This window comes from Micromys minutus (assembly GCF_963924665.1).
Source record: "Micromys minutus genome assembly, chromosome: 12".
Classification (NCBI taxonomy): Eukaryota; Metazoa; Chordata; class Mammalia; order Rodentia; family Muridae; genus Micromys; species Micromys minutus.
The window spans coordinates 30,972,179-30,990,714 of NC_137981.1; the positions used below are offsets into that span (position 1 = coordinate 30,972,179).

An 18,536-nucleotide genomic window follows, 5' to 3' on the forward strand; every position below is an offset into this window, starting at 1 on the left:
TGGGTTCATTTCTGGGTATTCAATTCTATTCCATTGATCTACCTTCCTGTCTCTGTACCAATACCTTGTAGTTTTTATCACAATTTCTTTGTAATACAGCTTGAGGTCAGGGATAGAGACTCCCCCAGAAGTCCTTTTAATGTTGTGAATAGTTTTTGCTATCTTGGGTTTTGTTTTTTTTTTTTTTTTTTTTTTTTTTTTTTGTTATTCCAAATGAATTTGCAAATTGCTCTTTCTAACTCTATGAAAAATTGAGCTGGAATTTTGATGGGGATTGCATTGAATCCATAGATTGCTTTTGGCAAGATGGCCATTTTTACCATATCAATCCTGCCCATCCATGAGCATGGCAGATCTTTCCATCTTCTGATGTCATTTTTGAGATATATTCCTTCGATGGCTCCTTCACAACTTTTGGGGACTCCAAAACTCATTTTAACTGAAATATATATATTTCTTGCAGAGTGAGATCTCATTACTGTGTGCCAAGGACTGTCATATGCACTTATCAGTCATGATCATAACCTCAAGGGAACAACTGTGACTAGTGACAGGGCAGAGGTGAGGCCTCTGAGATCCAAGAGGTTATGGTCTCATCCAAGGTGATCCCACGATCATGATACAGACTGAACTAACAAGGAGCACGTGAGGCAAGGACAGACCTATCTCGAGTGTGGCTTTCCAGTGTGTCAGGAGGCAGTTTGTTGCTGCTGTTGCTGTTGTTGTCTGTTTTTCCCAATGGCCTCTTGACAACGGCTGGGCACTCCAGATTTTGGGTTTAATTTGAGCAAATGCAGGTATCTCCTACACTGAGAAGTTATTTTATACCAGGGGCTGTCACATGTGTTTGAGGAAGAGGAAAGCTAGTTTGACTCTTAGCCTGTGATTTAACTAAGGGGGCAACCATGCTGTCAATTATAATGATGTATACACCTGATGATATGAGGAGAAAAAAGTGACTACTGTTATCTTCCACTTTTAAAGCATTTTACATATAGTACATTATTAGGACAGTGGGTGGCACAGAGAAAATGGGTCTATTGATTATTTTTTCTTGATCCTGGTTATGGTTCTCTTTTACTCTGCAAATGAAATGCCAACTAACTAGATCCTGTGTAACACACAAAGGAAGAAGTGGGCACAGTGAACTATAAACCTCTAAGGACTTTAAGCAGCTTCAGACTCCCAGGCCTTCTGATCTTTGCCTGTACAACTGTCAGTCTACCACCTGGACTCCTCTGTCCCATCTGCTAAACCACATAGATGCTGCCGTGACATTTCTCAAGCCCCAAGGAAACCGTGTCACCCGACTGGAAACCTCCCAGAAGCCCTGTGGTCAGATTATGTCACACTTACTGCCCTTCCAAACCCTTTACATAGTTTCAACTTAAATTCTCCCTCCCAGGTTTGTCTTGCAAAGAGCAGCCCTTGAGACCCAAGGCTGGACAATCTTCCTAGCACACCACAGGGCACTCTAAAATGCTGATAAAAGGAAGAACTCAAATTAGGGATCCTCTTGGTTTCAATGCAAGGGTCATAACATGAAGAATTGTGTTAACATCCAGAAGGTGTCAAGATCATTTGGAAAGTAGATCAATTTGCTTTAGGCACTGGGTACTACTGTCTAGGCACTGAGAGAGAAGGAAGGAGAGAAGGACAATGGGAAGAGGGAGGGAGATGGAGACAGAGAAATAGAAGCAAAGCAAACATCATATTATGCTTTAAAGGTTATTGATGATTCAGTACAATAAAATACTCCTCCACTGATCACAGAACTAATTTAACTGTCATATGTAGAAGACCTGATGTCAGAAGCACATGTTAAAAGGCTCTAATAACTCAAGGACCCACTGTAGCTGCAGAAATCCCAACAGCACATTTCTGTTTGCTCCCTGTTTGCATTAGCAAGCTCCGAAGGCTCTGGCTCTGCACAACTCTCTTCACAAGGTACCTTATCATGGCATAGGAACTGCATTTGAGTGGCCTGGGGCTGTACTGTCGAGCTTTCCCAACCACTTTTCTGGGAGGTGGCTATAGCAAGGCTTGGCCAGACTGGCTTTATAAACACAGTGGGTTCAAGCTCTCCAGCTTCTGTGTGACATACTCAATCTTAGTTTCCACTGCTGCTGGGTCTCATGCCCAAGTCAGTCTTATGGGTGCTAAACAAATACACTACTACCATGCTTTGTCACTACCTAAATAACAGAATTTAGACTTGGTGACCTACATCATTTTTTTATGCGTTCTACAACTGAATGAGTTTCTAGAAATTAAACTTAAAAAACACTCCCCTGGTGCCATAAGAAAAGGAAAACAATAAAGCAGAGTTTGACATATTCAACACACCAGCCAAAGACAGCAAGCCATTACTTATTAAGGACTGGGGACATCATTCAACATAACAGCACATGCTAGAGTATGTAAGACCCTGAGTTAGATTAGCAATACTGAAAAAGCAAAATAATTAATAATAAACACACAAAATTTGACTAAGCATTATTTTTTAATTTACTGGGTTTATTTTCATACCATGCCTTATTCTAGAGTAGTGGCTCTCAATCTACAGGTGTAGTCCCTTCAGCAACCCTCTATCTCTATAAATATTTATAATTCTCTTTTTGCATTCACCATTTTATTTTTTATTAGATATTTTCTTTACTTACATTTCAAATGTTATCCCCTTTCCCAGTTTCTCCTCTGGAATACCCCTATCCTATTCCTCCTTCCCTTGCCTCTATGGGAGTGCTCCCCCACCCACAAACTCCCTCCCATCTCCCCACCTGGCATTCCCCTATACTAGCCTTCACAGGGCCAAGGACCTCTCCTCTTCTTGATGCCTGATAAGGCCATCCTCTGCTACATATATTGCTGGAACCATGAGTCTTTCCATGTATATTATTTGGTAGGTGGTTTGGTCTCTGGGAGCTCTGTTGGGGGGTCTTGTTATCCTTCCTGTGGGGGTTGCAAACTCCTTCAGCTCCTTCAGTCCTTTTTCTAATTCCTTCATTGGGGGGTCCCATTCTCAGTACAATGTTTGGTTGAGAGCATCCGACTCTATTTCTCAGGCTCTGACAGAGCCTCTCAGGAGACAGCTATATTAGGCACCTGTCAGCATGCACTTCTTGGCACCCACATTATTGTCTGGGTTTGGTGACAGTGCATAGGATGGATCCCCACAGTCTCTGGATGGCCCGTCCTTCAGTCTCTGCCCCAAATTTCATCTTTGTATTTCCTCCTGTGGACATTTTGTTCCCTCTTTTAAGAAGGATGAAGGTATCCTCTCTTTTGTCTTCCAATTTCTTGAGCTTCATGTGGTCTGTGAATTGTATATTGAGTATTCCAAAATTTTGGGATAATATCCATTTATCAATGAGTACATGCTCTTTTGTGATTGGATTACCTTACTCATGGTGATATTCTCTAGTTCTATCCATTTGCCTAGGAATTTCATAAAGTCATTGTTTCTAATAGCTGAGTAGTATCCCATTGTGCAAATGTACCACATTTTCTGTATCCATTCCTCTGTCGAAGGACATCTGGGTTCTTTCCAGCTTCTGGTTATTACAAACAAGGCTGCTAAGAACATAGTGAGCTTGTGTCTCTGTTATACATTGGAGCATCTTTTAGATATATTCCCAGGAGTGGTATAGCTGAGTCCTCAGGCAGTACTATGCTCAATTTTCTGAGGAGCCACCAGACTGATTTCCAGAGTGTTTGTACCAGCTTGAAGTCCCACCAACAACGGAGATGTGTTCCTCTTTCTCTACATCCTTGCCAGCATCTGCTGTCACCTGAGTTTTTGATCTTAGGTGTTCTAACTGGTGTCCAATCCTGTATTACCTTAACATAAATCTCCATCATTGGAACTCAAATGATTACTTTATATGCCCCAGATGCCAGGCATGGAGAAGCAGCAGGATTTGGTCCTTTCTCTGTTGGGTGTGGGAGTGGTCTATTGTTGTTGCTTTTGTTTTGGTTTTCACTGTTGTTATTTTGTTTTTTTGTTTAAGTGTAACTGTTTCTTGTTTTTTCCATTTGGAATAAGAGTGATATTTACTCTGTACCATTATCCCTGAAAGTATGTAACTTGTTCTTTATTTTAGAAAAGCCTATGGGCATACATTTGAAAGATTTTTATCTTGGTTATATTAGTTGAGAAAAAGTTATTTTTTGTAGCTATGAATAATCTCTTGGTAGTACAACCTGAATTATATAGAAAGTTAATTGTATGTATGCATTCCGTGTCCTTTTCTTCTGACTGAACATAATATGACAAGCTGCTTCTAACTCCTCCTGTCTGGATTTCCTTGCCATGAAGAACTGAACCTTGAACTGTGAGCTAAAATAATTCTTTTCTCCTTTACATTTCTTTTGTCAAAGTACTTTATTTTTCCACAGCAACAGGATAAGAACTGTGGGAAGTTAGTGTTTCCCCCTTGCATTAGAATCTTCATTCATGTTTAAAAACTACAGGTCACTGGGGTTCACAGCAGTAGCTAAGAAAACTGTCTTTTTAAAAGCTCCCAGGTGATAAGACTATTTGGATGCAATCAAATGGTTCTGACCTATGGGAAGAAGTAGTTAAATATTCTATTATTCACCTTTACCTGCCCCTCTTCAGTGGGCTTTCCTGTGCTTCTGAAATACACTAGCATTCTATCTTGGGAACCCTTAGAAAATCCACTCCAAATAAAGTCTCCTGAGTTAGTTTGTGTGTCATCGTAGGGAAACCCCTCAAACCAATAGGAGACAGAGTTTGAAAATGAGGAAGCTCAGACGCCAAAGCTTTCCACACAGTGATTTTATTGGATTTTAGCATCCGAATTTTTAGGGTCAGGTCTTGAATTTTTGAGCATGTCAAGGAGTTTATAGCTTTCTGCAATCACCATCCCTGCTCCTTTCAGTCCTCCCTTGAGTCTTCCCTGTGGTCCTTTCTGCAGTCTGCAGTCCTCCCTGAAATCCTCTCTGCAGTCCTTCCTGCAGTCCTCCCTGCAGCCATCCCTGCAGTCCTCCTGGAAGTTCTCCCTGCAGTTCTCCCTGCATTCCACTCAACTATCTGACTCATGTTTATGTCTCACCTGGTCTTGGTTCTCTGAGTTCCCAAGCCATCCCATCATCAAGGCTCTGCTCAGATGCTATGACCCTGGGTTACAAACCTGCGGTCTGAGCAATCCCCTGCCCGGATGCTTCCAAAAGAGACAAGAATTGGAGATCAGGACACTCAAAGATGCATTTGGGTGACTCAGTGAGTGAGGCTGTGGAGAAAAGACTGGCTCCAGGGAGTGACTGCAAAGTCATGAAGGCAAGAGAGAAATGGCCACACTCAAGTTAGCCTTGGCTCTTTCTCTGATGCCCCCTTAAGCCTCAAAGGAAGAACTTCACAAAAGGATGTCTTACAATTGGGAATGAAATGAAATAGGGTCCAGAAAAAAAATTCTAACAAAGATCCATGTCTTAGAATGTATAGGGTATCTGTTTAAGTCTATGAATTTTAAGAAAGAAATCAAGAGGAAGGGGCTGACACATTCCCCCAAATATACAACAAGAACCCATAATTTAAATCTTCTTTGAATCATTTTCATTTTTAAAAACCAAATTACTACAAAAAACTCTGGAAACAAATTTTCCAGGTTGAAAGTATATCTTTCCCTAAAATATTATTGTATTCTTCTAGATCCTTCAGTCTAAATTTAGAATCTAATAAATTAATCTCAAATTTATAAATTCATAACTTTAATATGAACTTGAAGACTACCTAATCTAGAGCCACAGCTCTTTTCGTTACCTTCTATTTATCTATTGTTTGCCACAAAGGCCCGGGAAGCTGGGTCAAGCACATTTGACCTTATTCTGGATTTGATGTCTGCGGCGTTGATGGCTCTCACACCTCCCACTTATTCTGCAGTACAAGTCATAACTGAGACTACAGTGGCCTGGGAAAATCACTTGTCAGGGTTACCTAATTAGAACAGGGGTGGGCTGGCTCCCAGAAATTGTTACAGCGTTTATTTTTTCTCTTTTCATTTTCATTATTTAAATTAGATATATTTTACTTATATTTCAAATGTCATCTGCTTTTCCGGTTTCCCTTCCATACCCCGATCCCATTCCCCCTCCCCTGCTTCTATGAAGGTGTTCACCCATCCTCTCCTGCCTCTCCACTCTGACATTTTCCTACACTGGGGCATCAAGCCTGGTAGGACCAAAAGCTTCTCTTCCCATTGATGCCCAACAAGGCCATTCTCTGCTAGTTGTGTGGCTGGAGCCATGGGTCTGTCCATTGTACTCTTTGGATAGTGGTTTAGTCCCTGAGAGCTTCGGTTGGTTGGTATTGTTGTTCTTATGGGGTTGAAATCCCCTTCATCTCCCTCAATTCTTTCTCTAACTCCTCCATTGGGGACCCCATTCTCAGTTCAATGGTTGGCTGTGAGCATCCGCCTCTGTATTTGTCAGGCTCTGGCAGAGCCTCTCAGGAGACAGCTATATCAGGCTCCTGTCAGCATGCACTTTTTGGCATCAGCAATAATGTCTGGGTTTGGTGGCTGTATATGGGCTGGATCCACAGGTGGGGCAATCTCTGGATGATCTTCCCTTCAGTCTCTGCTCCAAACTTTGTCTCTGTATTTCCTTCTGAGAATATTTTTGTTTCCCCCTCTAAGAAGGACTGAGGCATCTACACTTTGGTCATCCTTTTTGAGCTTCATGTGGCCTGTGAATTGTACCTTGGGTATTTCTATTCTTTATATAATCATGCTATTGCTATTGTATGATAGTCCCAAGAGAAAACTCCATATCCCACCAAACACTGTGGCCATGTTATATAAAGTGCTACATAACTGAAAATGATAACAGAGATGGAAAAAAAATCTACACAAGTTTACTTTCACATTTAAGCTTTTTAACGTTGTCTCCATTTCAAGCTGAATCTGAAAATAATGTCAATAATGGGCCTAGAATCTGAACTGACACACTATAAGCCCAAGTCCCGCATAAGCTCTCTTTTAGGATTCTCACGAGAGCAGGGATTTCACCCATTCCCCACCTCTGTTCCCTGACCCCAAGTGTGCGGTAGGGGGGAACTTTTTCTACAGCACAATATGAAGATCAAAGGGCAATGGCAACCTTAGGTCTCAGTGCTTGCCTTCCATCTTCTTTGAGACAGAGTCTCTCCTTGGAGACCTATAAGCCTGGGGGTGCTCTGCCTCTGCTGCCCATCTTGCCTCAGAAGCGATGGGATTGCAGACTACTCGGTTCAGCTTGATGTGTGCTTTGAGGATGCACACGGGTCTTCGTGCTTGAACAGCACCGTCTGCCCACTGAGCTATCTCCCCAGTCCTTTACCTCACAGTCACTAAAGGACTTCACCTGCACCCCTGCAGGCACTGGCTCTGGCACAGGGAAGAGTCGAGAGGAAGTATACATACCTGCAAGAGCTGCTCAGGGTGGGATGGGTGAACGGGGGAGTGATTCAGCCAGGACAAAGGAACTAGAGATCATGTTAATGGTTAACAGCAGAGATCAGAACAGTCTATTTGGGGCTGGAGAGATGGCTCAGCGGTTAAGGACACTGACTTGTCTTCCAGAGGTCTTAAATTCAATTCCCAGCAACGACATGGTGGCTCACAACCTATGCCCTCTCCTGGTGTGTCTGAAGACAGCGACAGTGTCCTCACATACATAAAATAAGTAATTTTTTAAAAAAAGAATAGTCTATTTGTCTAAGGGATTTCATTCTTTAATTCCTTCTCTTATCCATGGGAACCCTTTAAGTGTCTGTCAGAATAGAAGCTTTAGAAAGGCTTTCTATTCCAAAAATAGTAATTAAAAATGCAAATTCTTAATATGGCCCTGAGAGATGTTATTACCGGGTTCTTCCCAGACTCCTTACAATTGTTCTCCCTCTGCCTGCAACTTATGGGCCTTGCAGAAGGACTCATGGCCCACCTCCTTCAAGTTTTTCCTTAAACATGCCTTTCCTGTCTCAAACCTAAAACCTGTCTCTAGGCAATGGAACCTCAGTAGTACTACACCTCTCTGATTTCTTTCTCTTCAGCAAATAACCTCCCTGCCCCCCCCCCTTGAAAACTGTCCTATGGTACTGATTCATTGCCTTCTCTTTCTCTTTCTCCCTCATCAGAATGAGAACACCGTAAGGGGTAAGAGCTGGGGCCTTCACCATTCACACGAGAGTGGGTAAGTCAACCAATATCCAGCACCGACTGAATAAACCATGAGGTGCTATGCTAAGCCCCAAAAAGGGCAAAATAAAACACACACAGTATGTTGTCTCCACTTAGAGTCCAGGATAAAAAGGCAGCTAATTCCTTTCCAACAGACATAAAGGGAGTTACAATTACAGCAAGAACCTGGAAGTTTGTTATGCAGCATGAGGACACCAGCACAGTGTCTCTATGGAAATGGATCATAAAACAATGAGAATTATAATCCCTTTTGCTGTTCTAAACACATTCTCTCCTAAACATGACAAAATCCACTAGGTGGGGAATTTTATCACCCCAATTTCACAGGTGAAGAAACTAAGGAACTCAGAGGCTAGGTGCCTTACTCCCAAATAGTGAATACAGGACCTAGGATTCGAACTCACACAAACTTTCTGCCAAGATCACATTCTCAGAAGAATTAAATGTGCACATAGAAAAATCACACCCTGAGCAAAGAGGAAAAAAATGCCAAATGACAGAGGCAGGAGAGAACATGACACATTTGAAATCTAAAAGTCCAACAAAGCTACAGCCCAGAGATGTAAGGAAGAGAAAAGACACGGCAGTGGTCCTGGCCAGAAAAAGGCCTTATCAGGAAGGATGAGCGACCCTATGGAGAAGGCTTCATGTGTTATCATCCACAATTTAATGAAAAGGTTAGTGGATATTTTATCAGACAGCCAAGGGTGATGCTTTTCAGTTCCACGAAGATGCCTGTGGTGTGCCCAGTCTCCTGGCTAACACAGAAGTGTGAGGAAAAGCTGGGCAGAGTAGGAACAGGGAAATAAGGTGTATCTGCATGTGTTTGGATCCACTCCTCCCCACTAAAGTCTGAGTCCCTGCGTTGGATATGAAGCTCACCTTTTCCGACAAGGCCTCCTCCAGCGTGGCCAGAGCAGTGTCTGTGTTGCTGGAGTCTGTCTGCAGGGACTTCACTCTGTCTTTCAGGTTGGTCAGCTGTTTGTCCTTGTCCCTAAGTTGTTCTTGCAAGTTTTCAATCTAAAAATAAAGATCAACACATTTAATACACGTTTTCTATGTAACCAGAATCAAGATTTGTGAAGACGTCTCTTCTTTATTTTGTTTTCAATGACCTGATATATGGACATCTTCACGTCAGTATTCTTGAGAATACATTAGAAGACTTGGAATTAAGAAAAACTGTAAGATATTAATCTGTTTATTGCTGGTTTCTATTTATGAGCTGAATGCTGTCTATGCAAATGCAAGACCCTAGACATTTAAATAGTATTATTTCTCTGTTTCTACCCTTTAACCACACATTTATGGTTCAAGTCCATAGACCTGGCCATAGGGAAACAGAAGGCTTAGTTCATTCACTGGGCAGACACTGAGTGGGTGCCCATTCTTCACCCCACCCCAGTACATCCACTCAATCCTTTTATCCAGCAAGAAACTGTGATATACCAAATGTTGTCAAGTGGCTGTTTCAAAGTGACTGCATGGAAGCCAAGTGGGTTATCACCAGCAGACTGTTAATGGGAAGAACTTGTGATATAAGTCATATGCAACAAGGACTAAACACTCCATTTGGCAACTAAGTCAGATGCTGGCAGCCAACCAGCCACTTTATCCAGTATCTGCATCCCGAAATAAACACAGAAAACAGCCGATTGTAAGGTCTGCCTGGCAGCAGCAGCAAGGGCCGTCTCCTAGGCATTACGTCTACTATCATTCATGTTTTTATTCTCTGCTTTCAAACCATGTATTTCTTATCTAAGGTTTGCTTAAGCCCGCTATGCAAACAATTTATTCATATTAAGGGTTTTTAAATGACAAGGAAATAAAGCAGTACAATTCCAAGATAAGTCCATTCAAAATATTTGTATTCTGCACCCAGCTTTCTCATGGACTTATTCCAAATATACGCTTCACATTGGGCTGCTCGAGCAACTTGGGGGATGACTTGACTCCTTTCACTGGAATCAGGAATGGCCATGTAAATGCCGTTGGCAGTAGTCATGATGGAGAGATGGCAGATAAGGGACCACTATAGCATCTTTGAAGAATCCAGGTATGGTGACTTGTGCTATGATTCTGAGAGTTAGGAGGCTTGGAGCAGGAAGGCTCTCAGAGTTTGGGGATACCCTGGACCATACAGTGAGTTTCAGATCAGCCCCATGCTACAGAGTGAACACCATTCCAAAGCAAAACATAAGGTAGTTTTAACAAGAAAGGCACGAAGCATCTACACCTAAAGTGATGGGACCTAGACTGGACTGATGAACTTTCTCAGTGTCCCAATGCATCTGAGATAATAAAGGTAATGCTACTTTGAGCAAAAGTAACTGACAGATTTAGAATAGGGTGAACATTCATATCCAAGAACACAGCACTTTTAAAATGTTGTGCAAAAATCTCAAGAAGGGTCCTGGACTGAAGAGATGGTTTACTCTCAAAAAGTGATTGCTGCCTACATGTAAGGATTTGAAGCCAGACTCCCAGAGCTCACATAAAGGCAGATGTGGTACATGCCCATAATCCTAATGTACCTATAGCAAGATGGGAAGCAGAGACAAGAGAATTCCCAGACACTTCTGGGTAAGATAGCCTGATATTCACAGTGGCCAACAACAGAGGCCAGACTCAAGGTAGAAGGCAAAGAGACACTCCGCATTCATGCCATTGCATGTTTATACATACAGATACACATACATACACAATTTTTATAAAAGGAAACTTAAGAGGCACAGAATAGAATACAGAAGAGTCTCTTACATAACTTTTATTTAAAAAAAATAACAACAAACAAAGAAGAACTCTATAAATAGATATAGGCACCAGAAAGTAAAAGTCACAGGAGAGACATGGTCTTAGAGGCAGGTGGCAAGAACAGAACTTCTGGTTTTCACGTTGGAAATTTCAACCGTCTCCTGTGTACCGACTGGCTTTGTGTGTCAACTTGACCCAAGCTGGAGCTATCACAGAGAAAGGAGACAGGTGGATATAGATAGATATAGATACTGATATATAGATGAGAGAGAGAGAGAGATATCAGAGATGATGAGATTGATTAGGGCATAAAGGCTTATGTCACTAAATCTGATGACCTGAGCTCAATTCCAAGGGCCCACATGGTAGAAGAAGAGAATCAACTCCCACAGGTTTTCCATTTATGTCCACACATGTTCTGTGTGACACAGGCATGTCCACATACATACACTAACACATAAATAATTGCAATAAAATAATATAGAATACCAAATACAAAAATAATAATGAACAAACTATAAATGACTAGCAAAAAAAAATTGTCTGTGTGCTACAGTTTGGGCACACAGTCTGTCCCCAGAAAGGCCTTTCTGGATGCTGGGTCCTCAGTGCACTGATGCTGAGGTGGTGATACCATGAAGCTCCACCCTCATGAGTAGATTGTGCCTGTCCTCACTGGGTAGGATTCATCTCGTTGGACTCAATTCTTTCTACCAAGAGTGGTTTGCTATCACATAGCAAGCCTGCTTCCCTTCCAGTCACCTGTCACTACGTGACCTCACAGGGTCAGATTGGCCCCATCACAGTGACACCTGTCATGCCGTGCTGCATCCATTAGGCCACCAAGAAGCTGGCACTACTGCAACACTGTTAAGCATCCAGAACTAAAACTGTTTTCTCCATTGTACAGAAGGAGCCATCGTTGGCATTTTATAGAATAACAAAATAGACAAGTCATATCAAGTTACATGCAATGAAATTGATATGAAGGTATTTAAAAATCCGAATTTCACCAATTGCAAATTAAGTGGAAACTTTAGAATCTGAAGAGGAGAAAGCATAATTATAAAATAATGCAACATTAGCCTGGTAAAAATGAAGTTCTTCCATATATGTGTGTAGATATAGCATACTATATACACATAAAGTATACGGCTAAGAATACTTTGACAGTAAAGTGAATTTTATTTTCTCTCATGTTTTTCTGTATCTTCTGGCCTTTTTTCCTTGAAGCTAATACACAAAATAAAGATACTTTCAACTCAACTACAAAACAATGTTATTAAAATGAGTTTTGAAGTAAGTTTTACTTCTTAAAGGGGCTTATTACATGAAGAAATATTTCTTTTACCTCCAAAAAAAAGGTTCCTTCTAAAAATTAATTTTTAGGAAGCTGGCAAATGTAATCTTTTTATGTACTAGAAAATTATTATACACTTTCTCTTGTTCTCAGACTATCATGACACTTGTGAAAAACATGATTGGGATCTATTTGTTGAGAGTGTGAAGCTCCACAAGGTTCAAATACTTATTGAGCAAAATGAAAACCAAGGCTGGAACTGGGAATCCCAGAGACAGTTTCTCTGAAACTTCACCTTCTACAAAGATTCAGTTCACCTTGAAACATAGAAAAGTCACAGGTCACTGTGACTCTTGGAGTGAGAGACAGGTCTATGCACCCCAAGGCTGAGAGACAGGTCTGTGTACCCCAAGGCTGAGAGACAGGTCTATGCACCCCAAGGCTGAGAGACAGGTCTATGTACCCCAAGGCTGAGAGACAGGTCTGTGTACCCCAAGGCTGAGAGACAGGTCTGTGTACCCCAAGGCTGAGAGACAGGTCTGTGTACCCCAAGGCTGCGAGACAGGTCTTTGTACCCCAGAACCGAGAAATATTACAGTTGCCATCAAAAAGAAGATGTTTCTGGTCCCCATCCAAACCAGTCACAATACTGTATCTGACGCAAGAGCTTCACGTTCAGAGAAGATCCTTAGAGAGCACACAAGGAATGGCAGCATCCAGACCCTGCAGATCACATGGCAACCCTAATCGCATTGGTTTAAGCTAACCCTTAGTGAGCCAGGCAAGATTCAGAGAGATGGGACTTCACTCTGAGGATCCTTCATCGTTCCCACACTACTTAAGGGCATACATGAGGCTCTTGAAAAGATGGACCAAGAGCCGGAGCTAGGACACAGCACAGTCTAGCAGGAGTGATATTCCAGGTTCAATGCCCAGTACTGCCAGAAGAAACAAACAAAAGGCAATTCACTTGCTCTCCTACCAATCCCTACTCTGGCTTCTATTTTAGCAAGCCATGCTGCCAGAAACAGACTGTACATCTTCCCGCCTTTGTCTGCTTCTTGTACTTGGAGAGTTCTTCCCATTCCAACTCTCACCTCTGACTCAGACCTTTAGATGCCAATACATACCCTTTATCCTTCAGAAAACTGCCCCTGCCCTGCGAGCTCTGCCCCTTCCCTGCCCCTCTGAACTTACTACCCATTATTAGGATTTCCTTGTCAAAGGCTGGAGAGGCAGCTGAGGGCTCGAACTGTCTTTTTGTACAATCAGCTCTGCAACTCTGCTGTAAGGTCAGCTAAGACAAGTGTTCTCACTTGAACACCTCGGCCATTAATTTCTTGAATAAAATGAGGAAGAGAAAAGGGGTGTGGCTATTAAAGAGACTGCCTTATAAGGAGATCAGAACGGGGAATTCTGAGTTCATTTGACTCTGGGATTCTAGAAAGAAGAGATTAAAACGTGACAGGCAAGATCTTTGTGGAGACTCATGATAGAGCATGCTATGTTTGTAACGCTTACCTAAAGGTGTCTTTCTGTCTTACTTTATGAGATTCTGAAACCCAATGAATAAAACGTCTCTTTTTATCTTAAAACATATTTCTGGAATTTTGTCATCCTTACCTTAGATATTAGTTTAAAGTTAATAAACTGAAGCTACAGAGACAACCAGAACAATCTAAACAAAAGAAATAATTAATAATAATAATAACAACAACAACAACAACAATAATAATAATAGTAACAGGTAAATTTCCAAAATTACCAGAAAGGCAAAGATTGCATGAAAAGGCCAGAATTCTATGCCTAAAGTTTTGACACAGGTGGCCCAGGGGAGATGCTACTGCTGAGCAACAGACAGCAGATATCTGGACTTTGGGACAAACCACAATATTACAACACAACCCATGACCATGTGACCTGACAACCACCACAGTGGAAACTCGCCATCAAATTTCCAGCAGCCCAACAACTTTGACAGGTGCATTTCACTAAATAAAAGCAGAGACATTAAGCCAATAGTCTAAGAGCCAGAGAGGCTGAGAATGCAAATACTAGGTTTTTCCACCTTCTGGAATGAGTTGCTCTTCATAAGTCAGCAGGAAAGCTAGACTCTGGTGGTCAAAACAACCAACTCATATCTATAAAATCTATGGAAAACTTCACTGTTCCATTTTCAGGAGACCCAGCAGACATAATGCTTTAGAAAAGCACAGATGTTTTTCTCATTTATCTCCTCCCTTCCTTTCTTCTGCCATTTCATACGATATCATCCATGCTGACCTCATAAATATTTAGTAGTCAGTACTTTCCCTCATTTCTATAATTTCATGACTCTGAAAATGGAACATAAACATAAGCATGAAGTCTGTGACCTTCAGACTGGCTCCTTGTGCTGTGCATAACTGTCGAAAGATTCATCCAAATTCTCAAGCTGTTTAATAATTCATTATTATTTGTTTCTGAGGAGGGCTCCCTTGTGTCACTGTGGCAGCTTCTCTAACTGTGTACCATTTAAAGACATTTAGGTCGTTTCCAGTTTGGGCTCTTACAGGTATTTTAACTACAAACATCCACATACAGGTGTGTGGTCTTTTACCTTTGAAAGAAGTCCCCACTACTCTGGTATAAATGTTGCCCTAGGATGATTTCTAGATCCTATGGAAGTTGTTTTTTAATTGTGGCAAACACTACTGAAGCTCTCTCTAATGCAGTGGTTCTTGGCCTTCATAATGCTAGACCCTTTAATACAATTCCTTATGTTTTGGTGATTCCCCCAACCATTAAAACATTTCACTGCTACTTAAAAAGTGTAATTTTTGTGACTGTAATAAACTGTAATGTACATATCTGACATGAGGAATATTTGATACGCCATCCCCAAAGGGGTCTCTCACCACAGGTTAAGAGCCACTGCTCTAACGTTTAAACATTTCACATCTTACCTCTTCGCTGTCGCTACTTGTGATTTTAGTGACTCTGATAGATGGCCTTTTACTCTGATTTCCCCAGTGGCTAGTGATTTAAATGTGTTTCCATACATGCTCCTCTTCAATGAATTGTCACTTTGTGCCTCTAACCCATTTTCTTAATAGATTGTTTGTGACAATTTTGTCTCACCATTGACTTTTAAGGACCCTCTATATTCTGCATTTCTGTTCTCTGTTAGCTTGAGTGCTATACAGTGACTTGTTCAAAGTCTGTGGCTTATCTTTTAGTCTTCTTGACAGGAGCCTGACTTCTACTGCCAGGAGAGAGGCTCTCTAGTGGCAGGTGCCTGGGAGTCAGGGCTCTTTGGGCAAAGCTGGCACAGGCGTCCTGGTCCTGAGCTCAGCACTTAGAGCAGGTGATGCATGCCAGTAGAGGGGCTGGCCTGCTGGGATGTGCTGATGACATTTTATGGGATGACTGAAGCCTTAATAAATGTCCTGAACATCCCTTCCCTTCTTTCTTCTCTCCTTATCCCCTTTCTTCCTTCTGTTGCCTCCCCCTGTTGGAAGAGTTTCTGTTGCAGGGTTCTGGGAAAGTAGCCTGGAACAGGATTTGTTCAGGAAGTTCCCACCGAGCTCTTTTCTGCCTGCCTTCAGAGTCTTTTATAATTACAAAAATAGTTCGAAGCTAATAGGACTTAGGGAACTTATGGCATCTTGTGTTAGAACTGAGAGCCACTAAAAGCCTTCTGTTAAAATGGAATATTTCATTGACTCCCAGAGATCTCACCATTGAGATCAATCTAAGAAGCTGGTAGAGTGAAGGTCATGTCCGCTCTGGGTAGGGAGCCCTAACTCCTGCTTCACCTTACCTTACAGAACCAGGGCTCTCAGCCCTCTTCCTGCACCAACACAGCTGAGGACCCGTTGCCACCAGAGGGTAGAAGGAAGGGAGTCAGGGTCTAACTGGGGAACAAAGACAAGGTTTGCAAAAGATGCTCTCTCTGTGATTCACTCTCAGGAAGGAATCTCCATGGGAAATACTTTCAAACAAGCTCACTGTAAGAGGAACTCCTAGGCTGGCCAAGATGACAGAATAAAGACTTACATCACACTACTAAAATCTGTATTTTCAATCATGGGTTGGCACACAGTAGGTCTAAAGTAAATATTCTTTGACTGAAGCCAAAAAAAAAAAAGTGACCATTTAAATACTGGGTTAAACTTGGCTCAAATTACTTCCTCCCGGACAATTTTCTAGAGAACAACCACATCGTGACACCCTGTGGAACACTTGAGATACTGCACAATTGCAGCTCTGCCAAGACTAGAGCTGGTGCAGAGACACCACAAAGGAAACTGCCTCCCAAGGCTCATCTCCAGTAGTCACAGGTCTCCAAAGTTATCACGCGCAGCCTGACCCCGTGGTAAGTAAGGTATTTGAAAACAAGGGGGGGGGGGGGGCAACTGCTTCCCTTGCTTGGCACTTCACTGGATTCCAGAGCATTCCTGATTTCCTTCTTCTTAAGACCAATTTTAAAATGTTAACCAAGGCAGTGTGTTCTCAAGTAGTATGGAATTTTGTGTAATTTTTCCTTTAGACATAAAACGAAATAAGCAGTAAATTTAAAACATCCCCACGTTGTTCTAAAACAGGACGTCCGTTTAAAATCCAGTGATAAAATGGCCAAGTCCAGGGCAGCCTGCAGAGGTTCTCCTAGAGTGTGAGCCTCAAAGGCTCACATTGCAGACAAGCTCACTGGTACTCTGACAGTGGCTAACATCCCTGCAGAAAGCACAGGAGAGGTCTTGAGGCCTCCACAGCAAAAAGAAGCCCTGATGTTACAAAATCCATTTTTTTCTGAATGGATTGATAAAAAGATTTATTTTTTCCCCACATAAAATTCTGATAGTCCATTAAATTTAATGGGTAAAATGCTATTTTTTTCATATTTTGTCTGCCCTCAAATAAAAGGCAAAGTTTATGCAAGGGAACACTGCATACAGCAAAAGTATATTTGCATACACATTTAACAAGAAATGACCAAAATGATTTTATGACACTAATTTTATCTGAAAGCCTACAGCTTAAATGTGTCTTATAAATTGGGAGTGAATTCCAACCTTTTTTATACTCTTCCTTGTTTATTCTAATAGTGTCTGACACCAGTAAGTATTCTGCTTATTAGAATATGCAAAGCTCTTCGAGTAAAAGAAAAATTAAAAGGAAAATAACGGGATACACAGAAAAAGTATCAAACAAACCCTTTAAAATCTCACCCAAGTCATAGACAAGTCCGACTCTATTCACAATGTGTTGCTTCTCCTCAGACTTTCGCAGGTGCACTCCCTTTTAACCCTTATGCATTTGCTTCTAACTCTATTTGAAACTTGAAATTTAGTTGACAAGCTCCTGCATGCCTCCTGTGCCTTGTTTTATTGTTAGTTAATCCCTACACTAAAATGCAATTGCAACAAACTTTACAACGGGAGTGTGCCTGCTAATCTTTGACTGTTTAAATAATGTGCATTTTAGTAACTAAAAAAATTAACATTAAGGTCACTTAAAGAAATCATTAAACTCTGAATAAAAAGGTCATTTCTTGTCCCCACGCTGTCAATAAGCAACATGACAATCTTGTCACATTTTTGGCCACTGTCTCAGGAATGCATCTTAAGTACTCAAAGGATTAAATTAAATCTCACCTGCAGACAGGCTTTCCAGGGGAAACCTTAGTTCTCAAAGGAAAATTACTTTCATTATCTAACGTTAAAACCAAATATTCTGTCCTCAGGAATTTGCAGGGAAATAGCAGAATCCAAGAAAACAGCTTGAGAAAACTTCAAGAGAGTTTTAAGTCCCTGTCTGAACGATTTAAGAGAAAACTCCTTTTAGGAAATATTTTCTCAAGGTCATGCTAAGACAGCTATAAAACTGTGTCTTCTAAATTACTTCAAATTGATGCCTTTTGCCAATTTTGATTCTATTCTTGGGGGTTGAAGACTTTGGGTTTTCTATGAGAATTATTTTATTCCTGCTTACTATTTTGAGTGTGGATTGTCTATGGGCTTTTGCTTTTTAAAGAAATGGTATAATCTTAAGAGCCTAACATTTAAAAAGGCACATGAAGAATAAAAGTATAAGATATATCACCTTATTTAAACTTAAAACTAAGAAAAGGGATGGGTGTGAAATTAAAAGTATATGCGCGTGCAAATGAAAATGGTGGCACCACACTATTTATGAAAGTGTTTTTCCAACTGAAAGTACACTACGTCCTCTAACAAAAGTTCATTGGGATGACTCCTCACATGGTAGAAACTGCCCCATTAAGAAAGCATTTTGAAAGC

General features: G+C 41.3%; 1 protein-coding gene across 1 annotated transcript in view; it reads right to left on the minus strand.

The window, feature by feature from the left end:
- ERC2 (ELKS/RAB6-interacting/CAST family member 2) overlaps window positions 1–18,536 on the minus strand; it is a gene marked incomplete at its 5' end in the record, with an annotated part of 796,341 nt that overhangs the window by 440,973 nt on the left and 336,832 nt on the right. The window contains one exon of the mRNA XM_080926404.1: window positions 9,084–9,221. Coding sequence (XP_080782530.1) covers window positions 9,084–9,221 — 138 coding nt within the window. The remainder of the gene's footprint in view (window positions 1–9,083; window positions 9,222–18,536) is intronic.